An 18044-nucleotide genomic window follows, 5' to 3' on the forward strand; every position below is an offset into this window, starting at 1 on the left:
TTGATCATCGTACTAGATCCACCCGACAAAGGAATGTGTTCTACCTACCCAACATTAAGACCAATATCCAGAGGAACTCACCGATTTTCCGAATTCAAGAGCATCATGACTTGTTCTTCTCCGATTTGAATATTATGGATGCTAGACTTTCGGTGTTTAAGAAGCTCGTTAGAGACACTTTCAGTTACTAATTTGTTTATTATTGTTTTTCTGGCAAAGAAACTTGGCATTGTACTTCTGATTTTCTTGTATTTTCCCGACTAACATATTATTGGGCCCCGGCCTGTTTGTTTGGTCGTAAAACGATTAAAAATAAAAAATAAAATAAATACCTAACTTTTGCCGTTTCATTTACATTTCTATCCTATTTGCCTTAAATACTTGCTTAAATATCACCAAAAGACCTTAAAACACTTAAAACAGCCGTAATTCACGAAATCGGATTTGATTTAGTCAAGATATCCACGTGACAGACAGACAGACAAAACTTTTATTGCGGATTCGCCATCTATGAACATAGGCAAACACTTTGCCCTAACCGTCTGCTTCAAATTCCATCAATTACACACGGCAGCGTAAACCTATGAGCCCTTTTGTACTTCGTACGGGGCTAAAAATAATCTTCTGCAACGGCATTGCGAAAAGGGGACTTTTCATGCGTCATTTGGGTGACGTTGCGAAATTGGATGATTTTGTCACACGACTTGGTGATCAAATGAGCGAAGCGAGTGACAAAAACAACTTGTTCCATAAAAAACTATTTTTGTTGAAGCAAGATGAACATTCTGAAACTCACATTCATGCGGAATAAATTATTTATTCAATGGAACATCTAAATATTATTGAACTAAAAACAACTAAAATAATCGCCCGAACATGAAAACAGCAACAGTGAATCCATACATAACACCCACAACCAGTTTGGTGCTACCGCTAGTCTCGGCTGGAAATCCATTGTCCGCAAAAATTTTCTTCAATTCAATGGCTGATTTCTTCGGATATCTTGGCCGGTCTGGATGTGTGAAGTTCACCCAATGAATACCAAACCGTTCACTGAAACGATCAGAAATTTCGCGTTAGTCCCAAGGCTTTCTAAGATGAAAACTAACTTACGAGTATCCACGTGCCCATTCGAAATTGTCCATTAAACTCCATGCAGTGTAAGCCTTAACGTTGCAATCGTCGATTGTAACTGCTTTGAGCATTTCATTGATGTATTCGCGATAATATCTGACTCGCCCGTCATCGTTCAATCTTTCATTTTCGGTGTCAGCAAATCCATTTTCAGTAACGTAAACCACTGGATTAGCATACGTGTCCTTGAAGTAATTGAGTAGCTTCCGGAATCCCCAAGGCACTGACACAACACAACATAAATTTCGATTAGAATACTTTCCTTAATTTAAAATTCGATTTAAGCAATCTCACCATGCTTTAACCAGCTTGCGGCACTCGGTGGCCAATCCGGATGGTGACTGGTAGCAGTATTTTGATCACCATTCCAAGATCGATCAGATCGTATGGATGATTCAACAAGCTCGGTTGTGTAATGATTGAATCCAAGGAAATCGGAGGAGCCACTAATTGCCTGTATCTCATCAGCTGTGAATACTGGAAGGCGCGATAGAGTCAAATTGTCTTCAGCACTTTTACTGTCAATCAGCTCTCTCATGATCGGTGGGTAGTCACCACCCTTGAAAATAGGGTGTGCAAACCAGCCATGCTAATAAATGGAACTTTAAAGTTTTTTTAATCTGGAGTATCTAGGCATTGGCACTCGCACCATTTAGTTGCGGATTAGGCCTGTCATTTGTCTTATTTTCACAACCAATATATTGAGGTGGCGGGACATTTCCACACCATCAATATCGTCAGGAACGATATTATCGTTTTTTTTGGATGATACTATCGTCTAAAAAACGATACTATCGTCTAAAAAACGATAATATCGTTTTTAGACGATAGTATCGTCCAAAAAAACGATAATATCGTTTTTTGGACGATAGTATCGTCTCAAAAACGATATTATCGTTTTTTAGACGATACTATCGTCCAAAAAAACGATATTATCGCCCAAAAAATTTTCATCCAGGACGATAATATCGTCTAAATTGAAAAATTCTAAAATATTGTCCGGACGATAGTATCGTTTTATTGTCGACATTATCGTTCAAAAAACGATATTACCGTTTTCTGGACGATATTACCGTTCTAGAAAATCTAATGGATATTTTCGTTTTCTGTACGATAATATCGTCAAGAAAACGATAATATCGTCCTGAAAATATTTAAAAATTTATAATTTTAGACGATATTATCGTCCTGGATGAAATTTTTTTGGACGATAATATCGTTTTTTAGACGATAGTATCGTCTAAAAAACGATACTATCGTTTTTTAGACGATACTATCGTCTAAAAAACGATAATATCGTTCCTGACGATATTGACCGTGTAGTTATGTCGCCTCACCATATATTGATTATTCATTCTAACATCAACAAATTACAGTAGGGGATCATTCGACAGCACTAAATGAAAGTATAATCCGCAAACAGCACTAAATGGTAGTGCCAACGACTTTCTTTAGTTGGTTTGTCTCATTATTTTACCTTAAATGTAACAGCACGTTCCGCCGCTTTCACATCCTCGTCATTTTCTGGGTCTTTGGGAGTATAGTAAGCAGAGTCGAGCGTAATACCAACAAGACCATTTTGAGCAGCCTTGTATGTTCTTTCGTACAATCTATAGACCCGACCGTGACTTCTTAGAACATTGTGAGCACATAAGTAGGGTGCTGTGGCAGGTTGTACAATTCCAGGAGCGTGCTCGCCATTTCCATGACCCAAAACACACGTAACCCATGGCTCGTTGAACGTGATCCATTTCTTGATACGATCACCGAAATTACTAAACAGCAAGTTGGCATACTCTTCGAATGCATTGACAATGGTATCATTTTGCCATCCGTTCACGTCTTGGAGGGCTTGCGGCAAGTCCCAATGATAAATTCTGTAAGGAAACATGACGTTACAACCGAAAAACTTCTGCCATACAAGGCATACAACACTTAGTGCTAAAGAGATATGTACGATTTGGTGAGAGAATTTCGGACATTTACTCTCTCAAAATCTTTTGCATCTAGTTTGCACTAAGCTTTTGATGGCAGATGGTAAGGCAGAAATTAGGATAAATTGAACGTTACGTGATCATCGGTTCAATGTCGTTAGCGATGAGGTCATCAATTAAGTTATTATAGTAAGTAATTCCTGCTGCATTGACACCGCCAGCTAATCTGCCTGTGCTAAGAACACGCGACCAACTCACTGAGAATCGGTAGAAGTCCACCTAGAGGGAAAAACACCTTAATAAGTTAACTTACTACCTAACCAAAGAGAAGAAAATTCACGCCGTAAGTGCGCCTTAGAATTTGAATTTTAAGTGAACGAATGAATGAAAAATGAACCGAAAAATACATTTCAACATGCTTCCTTATATGAGAATGGGACGATTTAACGCTGCGTTGGAAGGACCTAGGCAAGTTCCTTTTTATAGTGCACTTACGGCGTGAATTGCATTTCATTGGCACTCTAATTCTTCAAAATGGTATATCAGGCTAACCCCCATATTTTTAAGAAGTTGAACGTCGACTTGGTATCTGTTGTAAGAGTCGCAAGCAACATCTCCAGTTGATGCATCGTAAATCGGAGATACGACTCTGTGTGTGAAGGTATCCCAAATGTTTTCACCCTTGCCTGAAAATGATTTTTTTTAAGCTTCGAAGTAACTTATTTGACTTTACAACCAGGGTAGCAGGGCAAACACACTCAAATCATAACAAAAAAAACTAATTTTATCGAGGGGTGACTCACTTGTAGATTAAATGGATTAAATGGATTAAATGGTATTAAATGGATTTAATGGATTAAATGGATTTAATGGATTTAATGGATTAAATGGAATAAAAATTGGATTAAATGGATTAAATAGGAAAAAAGTTCATTTTACCAAATACTGTAAAAGTCTTAAAAATTGTTGATTTTGATCGAACCACGTACTACAACTCATACTACAATGTTAAAGAGCGAAAAAATCCACTTTTAGGAGTTTTTGGTGTAAAGTGGATTAAATGGATTAAATAAATTTAATACCATTTTTAACAAAAAAAATTTTCCTATACCTCACGAGTACTTAAACGAGCTGGGGATCGTGCAAATCTATTTTTCGCAATTACTTTACACATTCTTCAGGTGGGTAGCCTAATTATTTCGGTAAAACTAAAATTTTTTTTTGGATTAAATGGATTTAATGGATTAAATGGATTAAATGGAAGTGCGTCACCCCTCGAATTTTATGCTAAAAAAAGGAAAATTACCATCAACATCCCAAGCACCTTCAATCTGATAGGATGCAGTTGCCAGACCCCATTGGAAATCTTCAGGAAAAGTTCCAGTGATCGTTTCTGGATACTCATTTTGGGCGTTGGCCCAAATCACTAACGACAGCAAAGTTAGCACTAGCAGCCTCATGACGCCGGAGATGTTTGCAATATAATTGAATTTTGTGTATTAAATGAATGTTTTTAGAGCTGTACAATCAGCGAACATTATCACATAACGTGCTGTTGTGATGATAAGAAGCTATCGAATTGTGACAACCTTTTACAAGTTATCAAATTAATTAGACACTAAGTGACTAAGTGGGGTATCTTACTAATAATATGGTCGAAATTAAGATAATTTTGTTAAGAGTAATGTCGTGAAAGCTTCGACCAGCTTATATGAAAATGAAAGTCAAGGGTTATCCAATACAACTTTTGTCTCAAAACGTCTTTTATGTTAGCGCTATAGAGTTGCGCAAATACCTATTCAAGGGTACGCCGAAAAACGCAATAATTTTTGAAAAGTAAATTCCAAGTAGGAGCACTTGGGACCTGAATTATCTCGTAGCCTTATGTTTCAGTTCATTTTTATACAGTGTGTTAGGTCCACGGGCAGTGTAAAATAATACAGGCAGGAAAATTTTATTTGCACAAAAAAGGCTAATAGATAATTCAGGTTCCTAGTCAAATCAAGCGCTCCTGTCTGTTTAGCTTTACTCTGCCGTGGTTAGGTCCCTTATTTGACATCCAAAGACAATTCACGCCGTAAGTTCGCCTCAGAATTTGAATTTTAAGTCAGGTTAAGGTGCTTTATGCAAACATTTTGCCAAAGACATGAGGTTATCGCTGAAAAAGCCGTTGACGTTTACAATAGAATTTAATTAATAATTATTACGAGATCCTCGACTCAAGGTATAGAAACACGAGAACCAGACTATCGTGGATATATCCGACGAATATTGACGACTATATCATTATTATTAACAGGGGCGAGCCCATTAATGGGTAAAATTTAAAATAAATAAAGTGTTTTATTTTCGGCTCGCCCCTGTTAATATTGAGGTAATTGCACCGTGTTCTGCGCCATACGTTTTGAATAAGGATTAGATATTTTTCTTTTTAAAAAATCATGCGTAATTTTTGTGGACTATATCATCGGAATCGGAGGTAATACATTTTAATGCTTCATCTCGGATCGATTCCCTCTGTACGGAATCAGGACGCACAAAATACGGAGCCTCAAAATACGGCCAAAAAATTCCGGACGACACAAAATCCGGATGCTTCAAAATCCGGACACCCCAAAATCCGGATGCTTCAAAATCTAGCCGAATTTGTAGTCCGTATTTTGTAGCCACCAATATTTCTCAGTAACTCAATCAAGTAAAGTAAAAATTTATTGTCTGAAACGATAAAATCTAATTTGAATCAGGTTGGTTTGAGTCCTTAAATCAGGTTGGGTTGATGTTTTTGTGCAAAATAATATTCAAAATGTTCCTAGCTAATGCCCGCAATTGTTCATAGCTAATTTTCGCAACAGCTCAAATCTGAACTGAGAAAATCTAATTTCAATCAATCATAGGAAATTTTTGGAGACCATTTGCCGTGAATTTTTATGTTGATGAGAACATTGAACACGGATTTTAATTTTTTGGAGAACACTATACACGACTTTTATTCAATAGTATATAGTAAGCTTATTGTTGTTAATAAAATCATCACAATCAACCAACATCAAAACAACAAATCTAAATTAGAATTCAAAAATCAATAATAAAAAACGAGTAGTGAGGGCTAGAATTCTGTCAACTGTCACTTTTTCGTTGAACCACTTTGTCACAAAATTACGCAACGACAAAACGACTCTTCCACTGTTACCCGCTTCATCGAGGCTGTTTAGTATGAAATATCTGCAATGTCTTGATATATGTTAGAATCTAACATTGTTAGATTTATGTCAATCCACACCAATTACTTGCAAGGGGGGATACTCCCCCCTTGACCCCCCTAAACGGGGGCTGCCGCCCCTCGACCCAGCTCTTTGGTTGGTTTATTTAACCTACGGCCTGCGGCGCGTACAACTACTTATTCATGAACAAATTATCTACATATCTATAAATATTTTTTTATGAAGTACCCTCGCCTTTTTTTGTTGCCTGCTGCGCTATGCCATCACTACAAAACAATTTCAGAAAAACAACATCATTAACTAATGCCGCAATAACATTTAGATTTTTTGATGAAGCATGGGGCTGCCGCCCCCTGTACCACCGCTTCTTTTTGTTGCCTGCGGCGCTATGCCATCGCTACAAAAAAATTTCAGAAAAACAACATCATTAACTAATTCCGCATAACATTTAGATTCTTTGATGAAGCAGGGGGCTGCCGTCCCCTGTACCCCCGCTTTTTTTGTTGCCTGCGGCGCTATGTCATCATTCCATAAAATTTTCAGAAAAACAACTTCGTTAACTAATGTCGCAATAACATTTAGATTCTTTGATGAAGCAGGAGGCTGCCGCCCCCTGTACCCCCGCTTTTTTTGTTGCCTGCGGCGCTATTCCATCACTACAAAAATTTTTCAGAAAAACAACTTCGTTAACTAATGTCGCAATAACATTTAGATTCTTTGATGAAGCAGGGGGCTGCCGCCCTCTGTACCCCCGCTCTTTTTGTTGCCTGCGGCGCTATTCCATCACTACAACACAATTTCAGAAAAACACCATCGTTAACTAATGCCGCAACAGCATTTAGATTTTTTGAAGAAGCAGGGGGCTACCGTTCCTGTACCCCCGTTTGTTTTTATTACCTTCGGTACTATGCCATCACCAACGAAAAACAACAACAACACCGTTACCTAACGTCGCAGTTATTTAGATTTTTACCTTTTTTATTTGTTGCAAGCGAAAAATTTTTAAAATCCTTTACGTTTTAATATTCTGTAACTTCCACTTTGGACTAATGAGAATTAAAAAAAAAATCCGGAATTCCTGATTTTTCCTGGATGATTCTACCGTATTTTGAAGCATCCGGATTTTGGGGTGTCCGGATTTTGAAGCATCCGGATTTTGTGTCGTCCGGATTTTTTTGTCCGTATTTTGAGGCTCCGTATTTTGTGCGTCCTGATTTTGGCCGGTCACCATAAGTTAGAGTCAAATCAAAGAATAATTTAGCGACCGAATATTTCTGATTTATTGAATCTTAAAGCTTTGACCTAGCGACTAATTCGTTTTCCTAATCCTAAATTTATGCGGTTCTTAACCTATGATTTGCAAATTAATGCAAATGTTCACGTGTATTGAAATTACCGAGAAGCGGTATGGTCTATATTTATGCGCATACAAATTTCAAAATTTCACTTACGGTGGAGCTCTTGATGTTCGGTCGTAAGCATTTGGCTGAACGGATATTATGCACCATGTATGACACGAGACCCAAACCAAACAGCGACTGTCCGGAACGCACAACGTTATAAAAAAATCGTATAAGGGAGGGACGGATCGATTTTTTTCGCGATTTTTTGTCACGTATCAGTAGAAACACGAAAAATAAGAAACTGGTACATCGGGCATTCTCAAAATATTGTCTCATTAAAAAGATTTTAAAGAAAATCGATGAAAATAGCACTTCCCACTCAATTTCACACCCAAATCATATCCACTCTGAACTTAGTCAAATATGGCTTAACGAAGAAAATTGTCGTTAATCTTAACATGAGTATTGTTTTTGAAACGTCAAATCACCAACACAAAAATTTAGTGTCGACTGTGAAAATTGTAATAATTTCGGTGATTTCGATGTGATTTAATTCAGATTTTGTGCGGAAATGTGCTTCTTGTGTTTTTTTAACAGTGCAATCAACGGTTGACCTAAAATATTCGTCAAAACCACCGAAATTACGAAAAATTTACATTGAACAATCACGTAAACAAACAACAATATTGTCGTTTGGTGTGATGCTGAAGTTCAAAAGAGATGACCCAGTAGAAAAGCAATCACTTTTGAGGAACTTTACGATAACACCTTTAGTTAGGGGTAGGTCACATCCCTCATTGGAATTAGCACTGTCGATCGGATTTCGATCAGATAACTTTAAACTTTCGTATTTCTTTTCATTTTAATGGGCAACGACGGCCATTTGTTTTTCACTTCTCGTTTCACATATGCGGCCACAATATCGCCGAATTAAATCTGCTTGTATCCTAGCGTATATCAATTTCTCTTTGTCAACAAATTACTGACGCCTGATGAGTTCGGATTGAATTTATTAGTTATAATTTGTGGTGGCCTATACTGGCTTTAATTAATGCTAATATTATTCCGATTAAAATTGGTATTGAATAAGACTGCACGCCTCGATGATCGGAAATGAACTGATCAACCGAGCGAAACGAAAAGAAATCGTCCTCTCTCTCGGACACTTTACAATTTCCGTCTCTAAACTCTACAAACATCTTTTATCACTAAATGTCAATCGCAGGTGACTTATTCTAATTGGCTTGTTTAGTTGTCTAACAGAGGGCTAACAGATTGCCTAATATTTGAATTATATATTTCTTAATCGATTCGGTCGCTGTGTTTATTTATTTTTGTTTGGTTTTTGTGAAAGGGAAAGCATTTACTGGCGTAAGACCCTTCATCTTTTCGTATTACGTTATAATTTAAGCTTAATCTAATACACAATTCTTATCTTAGCTATTCGGCCGCTTAATTACTATCGTTTATTAACACCGGGTATTTCATAAATGGGTGAATAGGTGAGCGAGAGTCGGACCAGATACGGGCAGAGGAGGGATTGATTTATAAGGATGAGATAAAGGGGGCGGTTCTTGTAATGAGTCATTATGACTCCTTACAGGCTTTGAGACTACGTACCTGAAAACGTCTGACTTATTTCACAGGGCGAAGTAAATTAAAATATTTAATTAAAGATACATTTTTGACTTGACGACGCATTGGGAAAAAATATGGACATGGACTGTTTCATTACAAGACGATAGTGGTAGAAAGGCCCTTGATTCACTTGATATTATTCTTGCGTTAGAGGGAGAAAATGACGAAGACGTCGCTGTTGCCGATTTTATCTTAAACACGAAGAATCTAGTGTATCATTACTTGGAGAAAGAGCCTGGCACATTCAATTTAGCAGACCTTGCTGACTCGTGCCACACTCATTTCCGCTTCGACATTACTAGATTAATAGCTGCCTTAGGGAACACCTAACCAAAATATTATAAAATGATGACTCGCATAATGTGCAAATAGCATCTAGCTTAAGAATAACCATTAGGCGTTTCATTCGAATGAAACAAGGTGGAGCCACAGTATTTCGTCTGTATCAAAACCGTAGACTCGGAGCCTCTTAAAAGAAGTGGGTTATTTAATTCATAAGTGTTTGCATACCATGATTATTATGATGATTATTATTCGAATCGTGATGGTGTATCAAAACAACAACTTATAACGTTACGGTTAATAAATTGAAGGAAAAATATTCTCCAATATAAAAAAAAATTAAAAAGAACGAAAAGAAATTGAGGGGATTGAATTTTGTATTAAGTTTTACCATAACATGTGAGAGCAACATTTTCATCTTCTTCCATATCTTAGAAAAACCCTAACCTAATATCTGGAAATGTGTATCTACCTAAAGCTCAAGACAAATAAAGGTACAATTTCTTATCTCTACGAAAAATGCCATCGGCAATTTGATTATAGGCAGTACAAAGTTATATGAACAAAACATGTTTTTAAAAAGACGCAAAAAAAAACTGGGAAGACGAAGACGACCATTTTTACAATAGGCGCTGTGTATTTATTGTGTGTGGGTTATTTTTCTTCCGTTATGAATTGTGTTTTCGACAATGCTGCTCCAACTCATACGTTATTTATCAACGTTATTAACCAGATTGAACATGAAATCGTATTGGGTCGTCGTAAAAGTATTTTAAAATGCGATAAAAATAGAGGAATTTTTCGAATTTCACCGTCTCTATCATGACGACTATTCTATTGACAAAAGTTTAATGGAATGCGAAAGTTGGACGAACTTGATGCTAAGTCAATAAATCAATTCGTGCAAATAAGTTCGTAGCTGAGTAGCATTCGTTCAACTGTCGCAGACGGAATTCAGCGCAAGCATCTGATGCTGATCACGTCGTCGTCACTATGCCGCATTTTGTTTTCATTTAAAAAGGGCATCCCGGACGATAATATCGCCCAGAATTCGAAAATATGCAGTTGTGGACAATATTGTCGCTCAGAGATGATATTATTGATCGAAAAAGCGATCATTAACATCCTAAACACGATAATATCTCCTAGAAAGAGATAATGTAATCCTCTGGGCGATATTATTGCCATGGACAGTAATATCTTTTCAAAGCTGCATATTTTCGTCTTCTGGGACAATAATCACATGGTAGAAATGTGATGTTTTCGGGCATACAAGCAGTTGAAATTTTTTTAGACCGGTACGAAGTACTGGGGTCTGACAGGTTTGCCACAACATTTGCAACACGTCGACATCGACTTCCTTGAGTAAGTAGAACCCCTTACTTTTAACGAAGATTTTACAACGAAAGTTTTACAAAAACAAGGCATCAGAACAGTCGGAGCGTTTGCTGCGACTTAGCCCCGTACAACCCGTAATCCTATTTCGTCAGCAACCATAATACGTCCGTAGCCCTAATAAGCCCGGAACCCTAATACGTCTACAACCCTCTAATGCGTCTGTTACCAAAATGCAAGTCAAGTTGGGCATTGTCAAATTTACTGAAACTGTTCATTTTTAAAATTGCGCATAGCGCAATTACGAAAGCCCGTACGAAGTACCTTTCAAATAAAACCAACAATTTACGACATTATTTTAGAAACCCAAAATTTTTTGCCAACTTTCCATTGGGTATTCAATTACCTCTCAAATGAAACAAAAACTAGCAAAATCGGTTGAGATTTACTCGATTTATGTGCAAAAAATACTTAGGGCCGACTAGCGGCCTTAGTCCAAGGGCCCAAATTTAAAACTTTTTTTGCCACCATTCTATTCGGCATTCACTTATCTCTCAAATGAAACAAAAACTAGCAAAATCGTATGAGATTTACTCGATTTATGTGCAAAAAACACTTAGGGCCGAGTAGCGGCCTTAGTCCAAGGGCCCTAATTTGAAACTTTTTTCGTCACGTTCTTTTCGGTATTCAATTACCTTCCATAAAAAACTAAATCTAGCAAAATCGGATGAGATTTACTCGATTTATGTGCAGAAAACACTTAGGGCCGAGTAGCGGCCTTAGTCCAAGGGCCCTAATTTGAAACTTTTTTCGTCACGTTCTTTTCGGTATTCAATTACCTTCCATAAAAAACTAAATCTAGCAAAATCGGATGAGATTTACTCGATTTATGTGCAAAAAACACTTAGGGCCGAGTAACGACCTTTGAGCCCTCCCAACAAGCCCACGTTGCATCTTACCCAAAAACAATGTTCAGCAACTTTGTTCTACTCGTCAATACCTTTCATTTGATATATCACAAGCAGCTATTGCGTGCGTATTTCGGTAGATATCGTCGAAAGACTGAAAAACACCTATAGGGCCCTAGCTCTGGAGGGGCCGACCCTACCATGCCCATTTTCGAACTTGACCTTACTTTTGTCTATACCAATAGGGAAAAAAAAGAATTTTGAAAAAAGTTTGTGATTTACTCAAGCTAGAGGGGTCACGGACGGACGGACGGACGGACGGACGGACGGACGGACGGACGGATGGACGGACGGACGGACGGACGGACGGACATTTTTTTTATTGCGGATTCGTCATCTATGAACATAACCGAATGCTTTGCCCTTACTGGCTGCTTCCAATTCGACGTGTTACAAACGGCATATTAATCTTATAAGCCCCCAGTACTTCGTACGGGGCTAAAAATGCGTCACAAAGTGGCAGACGATTATTGTCGTATGAGGAGTTTCGTCAGCATCTGCCACTTGTGGCACATTTTTTTTTGTAAAACTTTCGTTGTAAAATCTCTTCGAATATAACTTCTCGTTGACATATTTTCTTGCTAAAATTTTCTTGGTCAAAATTGATTACGTTGAGGCGCAGAATGCGTCACCAAAACTGATATCAAATGTTTTGGAAGTTTAACTTTTAAAGTACTAGCGTCACCTCTTCCTCTTTTGAGGTTTTTAGAGTTAAGCAAGCTCTACAAGTGACACTTTTATCCCAATTCGCTACATGCCCTATAGCCAAAAATATCTCAAAAATACGAAATTTCAAGACAACCGTCATTTTCTTGAAATATCGAAAAAAAAACTTTTCATCCAACGAAACTGTACAAGCGATACTCTATCATCTCAACTATACATGCCGTATAGCCGAAAATATCTCAAAAATACGAAATTTCAAGATGGCCGTCATTTTCTTGAAATATCGATAAAAGTTTTCTGTCAACGAAACTATATGATTAGCAATTTACGTTAACTAAGTTTGTGCCGTGCCATATAGGCCTAAATACAATAAATACAAAAAATTGATACAATTGCCGCCATTTTGTTGGACATTTTAACCCTAAACACACATTCCCCATTGAAACAAGCACACCAAATGAATAAATACCTAAAACTCCAAAATGTTCCAAAAATTTTGTGAAGAAACAAATTTTTCAATTTCATAATCTTCGCCATCTTCGCGTACATTTTATATGAAGCATGGCAACTAGGGGTGGTCGATTTTGTAGGATCGGAAATGGACCCCTCCAGAAAAAATTCTAGTTGTACATAGGTACCAAAAAGCCACATACAAACTTTTTCCAATTCTAAAAACCACCACGACCAGGTTGTACATTTTTTCAACCTTGAAACAGCATTTCATCTTTCTATGAGGTCCACTCTAACTATAAAAAAGAAAAAAAATGAAAAAGTTTACTGGCCGAGTTTTTGTGAGTCATTGAGTTTCGCCGAAGTCCGATTTTCCACAATTTTCAATATGAAAAAAAAACGTTTTTTTTGCCGAATTATTTATAAACTTGTCTTGCGATAGCTCATTGGAAAGGAATTTCCATAGCGGAAGCAGAAATAGAAACATTACCAGAAAAAAAAATCTTGAGTTATACCTGTTACAAAGCCTAAAAACAGGCTAAATTTATCAGTAAGGAGAAAATTGACTTTTTATTTTTTTATTATTTCGTATGGTTTATACATCAAGTTTTCTTTTTACATTTATATCTGTTCATTACATTGCACTTAGCCTATTATACATTCTTACATTATAGTAATTCTATAGTATATTTTGTGTGGATGTGTTGCATTGTACATTCAATGTAGTTGTGTGCCGGGAGGAAGGTGCATTACCAACAATTGTGCCAATGGTTGCTTGTGATCCACGATTCTTTGTGGCTATCATCGTTCACGAATTCTCTCCGCTGTTGTTAGCGCCATCTATGATGAAGTAGCAGCGATAGAGCTTTGCAACCACGTGTTTCCAGTGCATCGGCTTTTTCGTTTCTTCGTACACATTCTTGCAACTTATGAGTGACATCATCAGTGCTAATGATTGTGTACAGTTCGTTACGGGCATCGAATACCATAACTACCCAATTTATGAAGCTTGGGTGAACTTAGGGACGTTATTCTTCTCAGAGAAAAATTCCTAGCAATGTCAGCACCGGGGATCGAACCCGGGCCATTTCGGTGGAAGTCCAGTGCGTTCACCACTGAGCCACCCGACCCGTTAATACAGAAACTTAATGCGATTTTTTGACAGAAATTCATAAATTAGTAACGAAAAATACGTTTATAACCAAAAGAGCGTAAAAATAAGCAAATTAAAAAATCCAATTTTCTCCATGCTGATAAATTTAGCCTGTTTTTAGGCTTTGTAGCAGGTATAACTCAAAAAAAAAAAAAAATATTTCTGGTAATGTTTCTATTTCTGCTTCCGCTATGGAAATACCTTTCCAATGAACTATCGCAAGACGAGTTTATAAATAATTCGGCCAAAAAAAAAAACGTTTTTTTTTTTTCATATTGAAAATTGTGGAAAATCGAACTTCGGCGAAACTTGAACACTCACAAAAACTCGGCCAGCAAACTTTTTCAATTTTTTTCTTTTTTATATGTTAGAGTGGGCCTCATAGAAAGATAAAATGCTGTTTTAAGGTTGAAAAAACTGTACAACCTGGTCGTGGTGGTTTTTAGAATGGAAAAAAATCAACTACTCGAAAATTTTCAAATTTTGATTTTTCGCCACCTGCAGATGATGAAGAAAAAAGTTTGTATGTGGCTTTTTGGTACCTATGGGCCACTAGAATTTTTTCTGGAGGGGTCCATTTCCGATCCCACAAAATTGACCTTTCATATAAGTGCGTTTTTTGGAAATGTTCATGAAAATGTTTTAATTAAATTTACAGAAATTAAGTGAGGTTTACAGAAATTAATTTATTGATTTACCGGTGAAAAAGTCTTAAGATTGAATTAACGTAAGTTTTAGCAAAAGTACGCGCGCAGTTTTCGTAAACAAGTGGTCAGTGTGAACGCGTATATCAAACCCCAGAGAAATGATAATGATATCATTTCTTTCATCAAACCCACATGAAACATTTCTATTAACTCGAATATGGTGAAAGTGCTAAAAATGTGTGACGGTGTTTTAGTTTCAAGTAGTGTTTTCTCCGGATGTAGGTAACCGTTTGTAATGATCTATAGCTCGTTAAACTCGTATTGAAGAGTACTTTCTCCGGTTTAGTATGGAAAAGGTAAAATGTTCCCCTATATGTATATAGATTCCTTAGATCTCCCGTTGGTTGTTCTTTTTTAGGGAAGTCGACCTAGCGTCACAAACCTCCGCTATCGCTTATGATGTCGATAAGTTGGTCGTTTCCGCCAATACAATAAAACTTTATATATGATACACAGACACTCGTTGCTCTCTTGAATTTCATTCCGACCGTTTTGATTTTCATTCCACACTCATGTTTAGTGTAATATACTCTACGGTAGCAATATGGGACTGTGAGCCAATCAACTTTTTACAAAAAATAACTTTTTTTTCTCCTTTGCAGAAGGAAAATAATTTCTTTCTGGATTAAGCAATTCAACAGCATAACTTCCCACTAAAACAAAACATGTTAAAATAACCTTTAGACACCAGAGTTATATTACCAATTTATACTCATAATCGTATCATGTAAAAGTTTGAGTTCACACACTTCCATTAAGCTTTAACTTCTGTTTTCACCAAGATAAAATATAAGTTAGCATCTTGAAAGTAAAAAAGAAGAAGAAGCCAACCACTCAAGTATAACTCCATAAATTTAAATTCTAATCTACAACAGAAACTAAAAACTTTTCCACCCAGACATGTGTATAGCTTTTAATTTGCATGAAAAGACAAAATAATATATTATAGATCTTTTCCCCGAAAGCACACCACCAGCTATCAAGTGCACACACATAACTTCATATAATAAAATAATAAATACATCAGCAAAACAAAATGCTAGTCTCCGAGTGGAAAATAAATTACATTTTCTTACATAACTATGGGTTTTAAACATCGCCAACCGCACCATACATAGTTTTATTACACTTTGCTCGAGTGTTTTTGAAGCGATCATTTGCCTCTGGTGTGTAGTGTTTGGTATAATTAGAATGCATCCCTTGATATTACGAAAATTTGCATATATCGTTATTGCTTGACTTTTCTCATTTCGTAAATTATAAATGTAAATGATTTTGAAAGTATGGTTGAAATAAAAATATCGTTATGCTGGCTGAAACAAACGAACAGGATGTAACTCCTTCGCGCTATAAAACATGGCCCATATTGCTATGCTGATGCTTTGCAATTTTACGTGATCGCTATGTAACATTCAGTTGCTGCACTGCAGCATTATCATAGTTGTCTATAGGACACATCAGTTTGGGAAATGGAGCTCAAATGAAATAGATTTTTGTATCATTCTATTCAATACCCTCTCTAGCAAACAAACTTCGTTTCGACGCTCTCAAAATACCACCATATTCATTTGTTTGTAGAATCGAACACTGTTGACTAATTTCTAATTTTATACGTAAAATGCAAAGGCTACTTTGCATTTTTACCACCTTAATAAATGTAGTTGTACGTAAATCCTTTCACTTTTCCGTGTAACGAAAAATGAGATCGATTACATCATAACTGGCTGTAAGTCAACCGTTAAGAACGTTACGGTCCTAGACAATTTTTCAGCAGGTAGTGATCACCGAATGGTTCGTGCAAGAGTCACGTTAAATACCAGATTTCAAAGATCACAACTAGTTCAAAAAAGTGAAAGGATTGACGTACAACTACATCTTATTTTATCCAGACAAAAAGAAAGTAAGAAAATGATGTTTTGTTGACAGTTAGGGGAAATTGGAAATTCCAACAAAAGAGAAAGTTTGCGTAAAGCAGTGAGGGCCATAATTTGCTCGAGCTGGAATTGCCTATTTTCTCCGAACAAATAACCATTTCAACCGTGCGTGGCGTTAATAACTGTTTTTATCCACGAATCAAAAATATCATTTTGTGTCAACAATTTTACAAAACCAAAACAGTTGCGAAAATGAAATAAAACTGTTGTTAATGGGAAAAACAAGAGCTTAAAAAAAAAACTTTTCTTACCTGAACTAATCACCAGATAGAGCGTCTACAAAATACCATCTTCTCACCGCATTTGATAGGAAAAATAGTTATTTACGTATCGATTGAGGAGGCCGAAAGAGTTACGTATTAAGTTTTGTATGCTTGCTAAGAGGACCGAAAGTAAAGAAATGTCAATTCAAGGGGCGAAAGCGAAAGCTTTCGCCCCGCGAATTGACAGCTTTACTTTCGGCCCTCTTAGCAAGCATACAATAGACATTTTCTACCCTGAACAATAGTGATATGTTGTTGCTTTAAAAAATGCACAAACTGATATTTCGCACATATATTACGACAAATATTGTGTTCCCCACTTGGAGAAATAGGAAATACAAACTCGAGCGATTCGTGGCCCTCGTTCCGCACTGGCCATAAAACTTCGCTATCGTTGGAATTTCCTATTTTCTCCCCTGTTGGAGGGTGACAGCGACAATAGTACATTGAATGACAAGGGGCGAAAGTAAAAAAATTCAACCGTGTGCGAGAGTTGATGCCCGCGCCGAAGGCAAGGGCCTCAATCGCACAGGTTGAATTTTTTTATTTTTGCCCCGAGTCGTTCATACTATTTTTTTTGATACCAACATCGAAAGTTGATACGTATCGCAAACAGCAGAACAAAATGTTGAAATATGAAGGCATTTAGCCAGAAAATGCGGGGGTCCAGGGGGCGGCAGCCCCCTGGTATATCAAAAATTTAATTATTCAGCCATCACAACAATAACACACACAAAAATTAACAAATAACTAACAAATCATTCAGCAACAAAAAGTATCAACTTCGTATGTTAATTTCAATAAGAGCACTGGCGCATGCTTCATTTCAATTTTGATCGCAGTACACTTATTGACAAGAGTTGACTATTACCAATGAAAGTAAATAGATAGGTATGGCCAAACGTTCAAATTTGTTCTAGCCGGAGCACATACGGATTTGCATGGCGCCACCTCAAACGAACTCATTTCTAGTGCAAATTTCCACTAGAAATGAGTTCGTTTGAGGTGGCGCCATG

General features: G+C 36.9%; 1 protein-coding gene across 1 annotated transcript; it reads right to left on the reverse strand.

The window, feature by feature from the left end:
- Nucleotides 1–797: 797 nt before the first annotated feature.
- On the reverse strand, nucleotides 798–4617 carry LOC119071559 (myrosinase 1-like). Its single transcript, XM_037176486.1, has 7 exons — nucleotides 4375–4617; nucleotides 3621–3754; nucleotides 3205–3347; nucleotides 2612–3011; nucleotides 1429–1723; nucleotides 1114–1357; nucleotides 798–1053 (listed from the first exon to the last, which is right to left on the reverse strand). Exons 1-7 carry the CDS (start codon nucleotides 4526–4528, stop codon nucleotides 858–860), a joined length of 1566 nt encoding a protein of 521 aa, XP_037032381.1. The 5' UTR covers nucleotides 4529–4617; the 3' UTR covers nucleotides 798–857.
- Nucleotides 4618–18044: the final 13427 nt, after the last annotated feature.

Source organism: Bradysia coprophila, assembly GCF_014529535.1.
Source record: "Bradysia coprophila strain Holo2 chromosome IV unlocalized genomic scaffold, BU_Bcop_v1 contig_5, whole genome shotgun sequence".
NCBI classification, from domain to species: Eukaryota; Metazoa; Arthropoda; class Insecta; order Diptera; family Sciaridae; genus Bradysia; species Bradysia coprophila.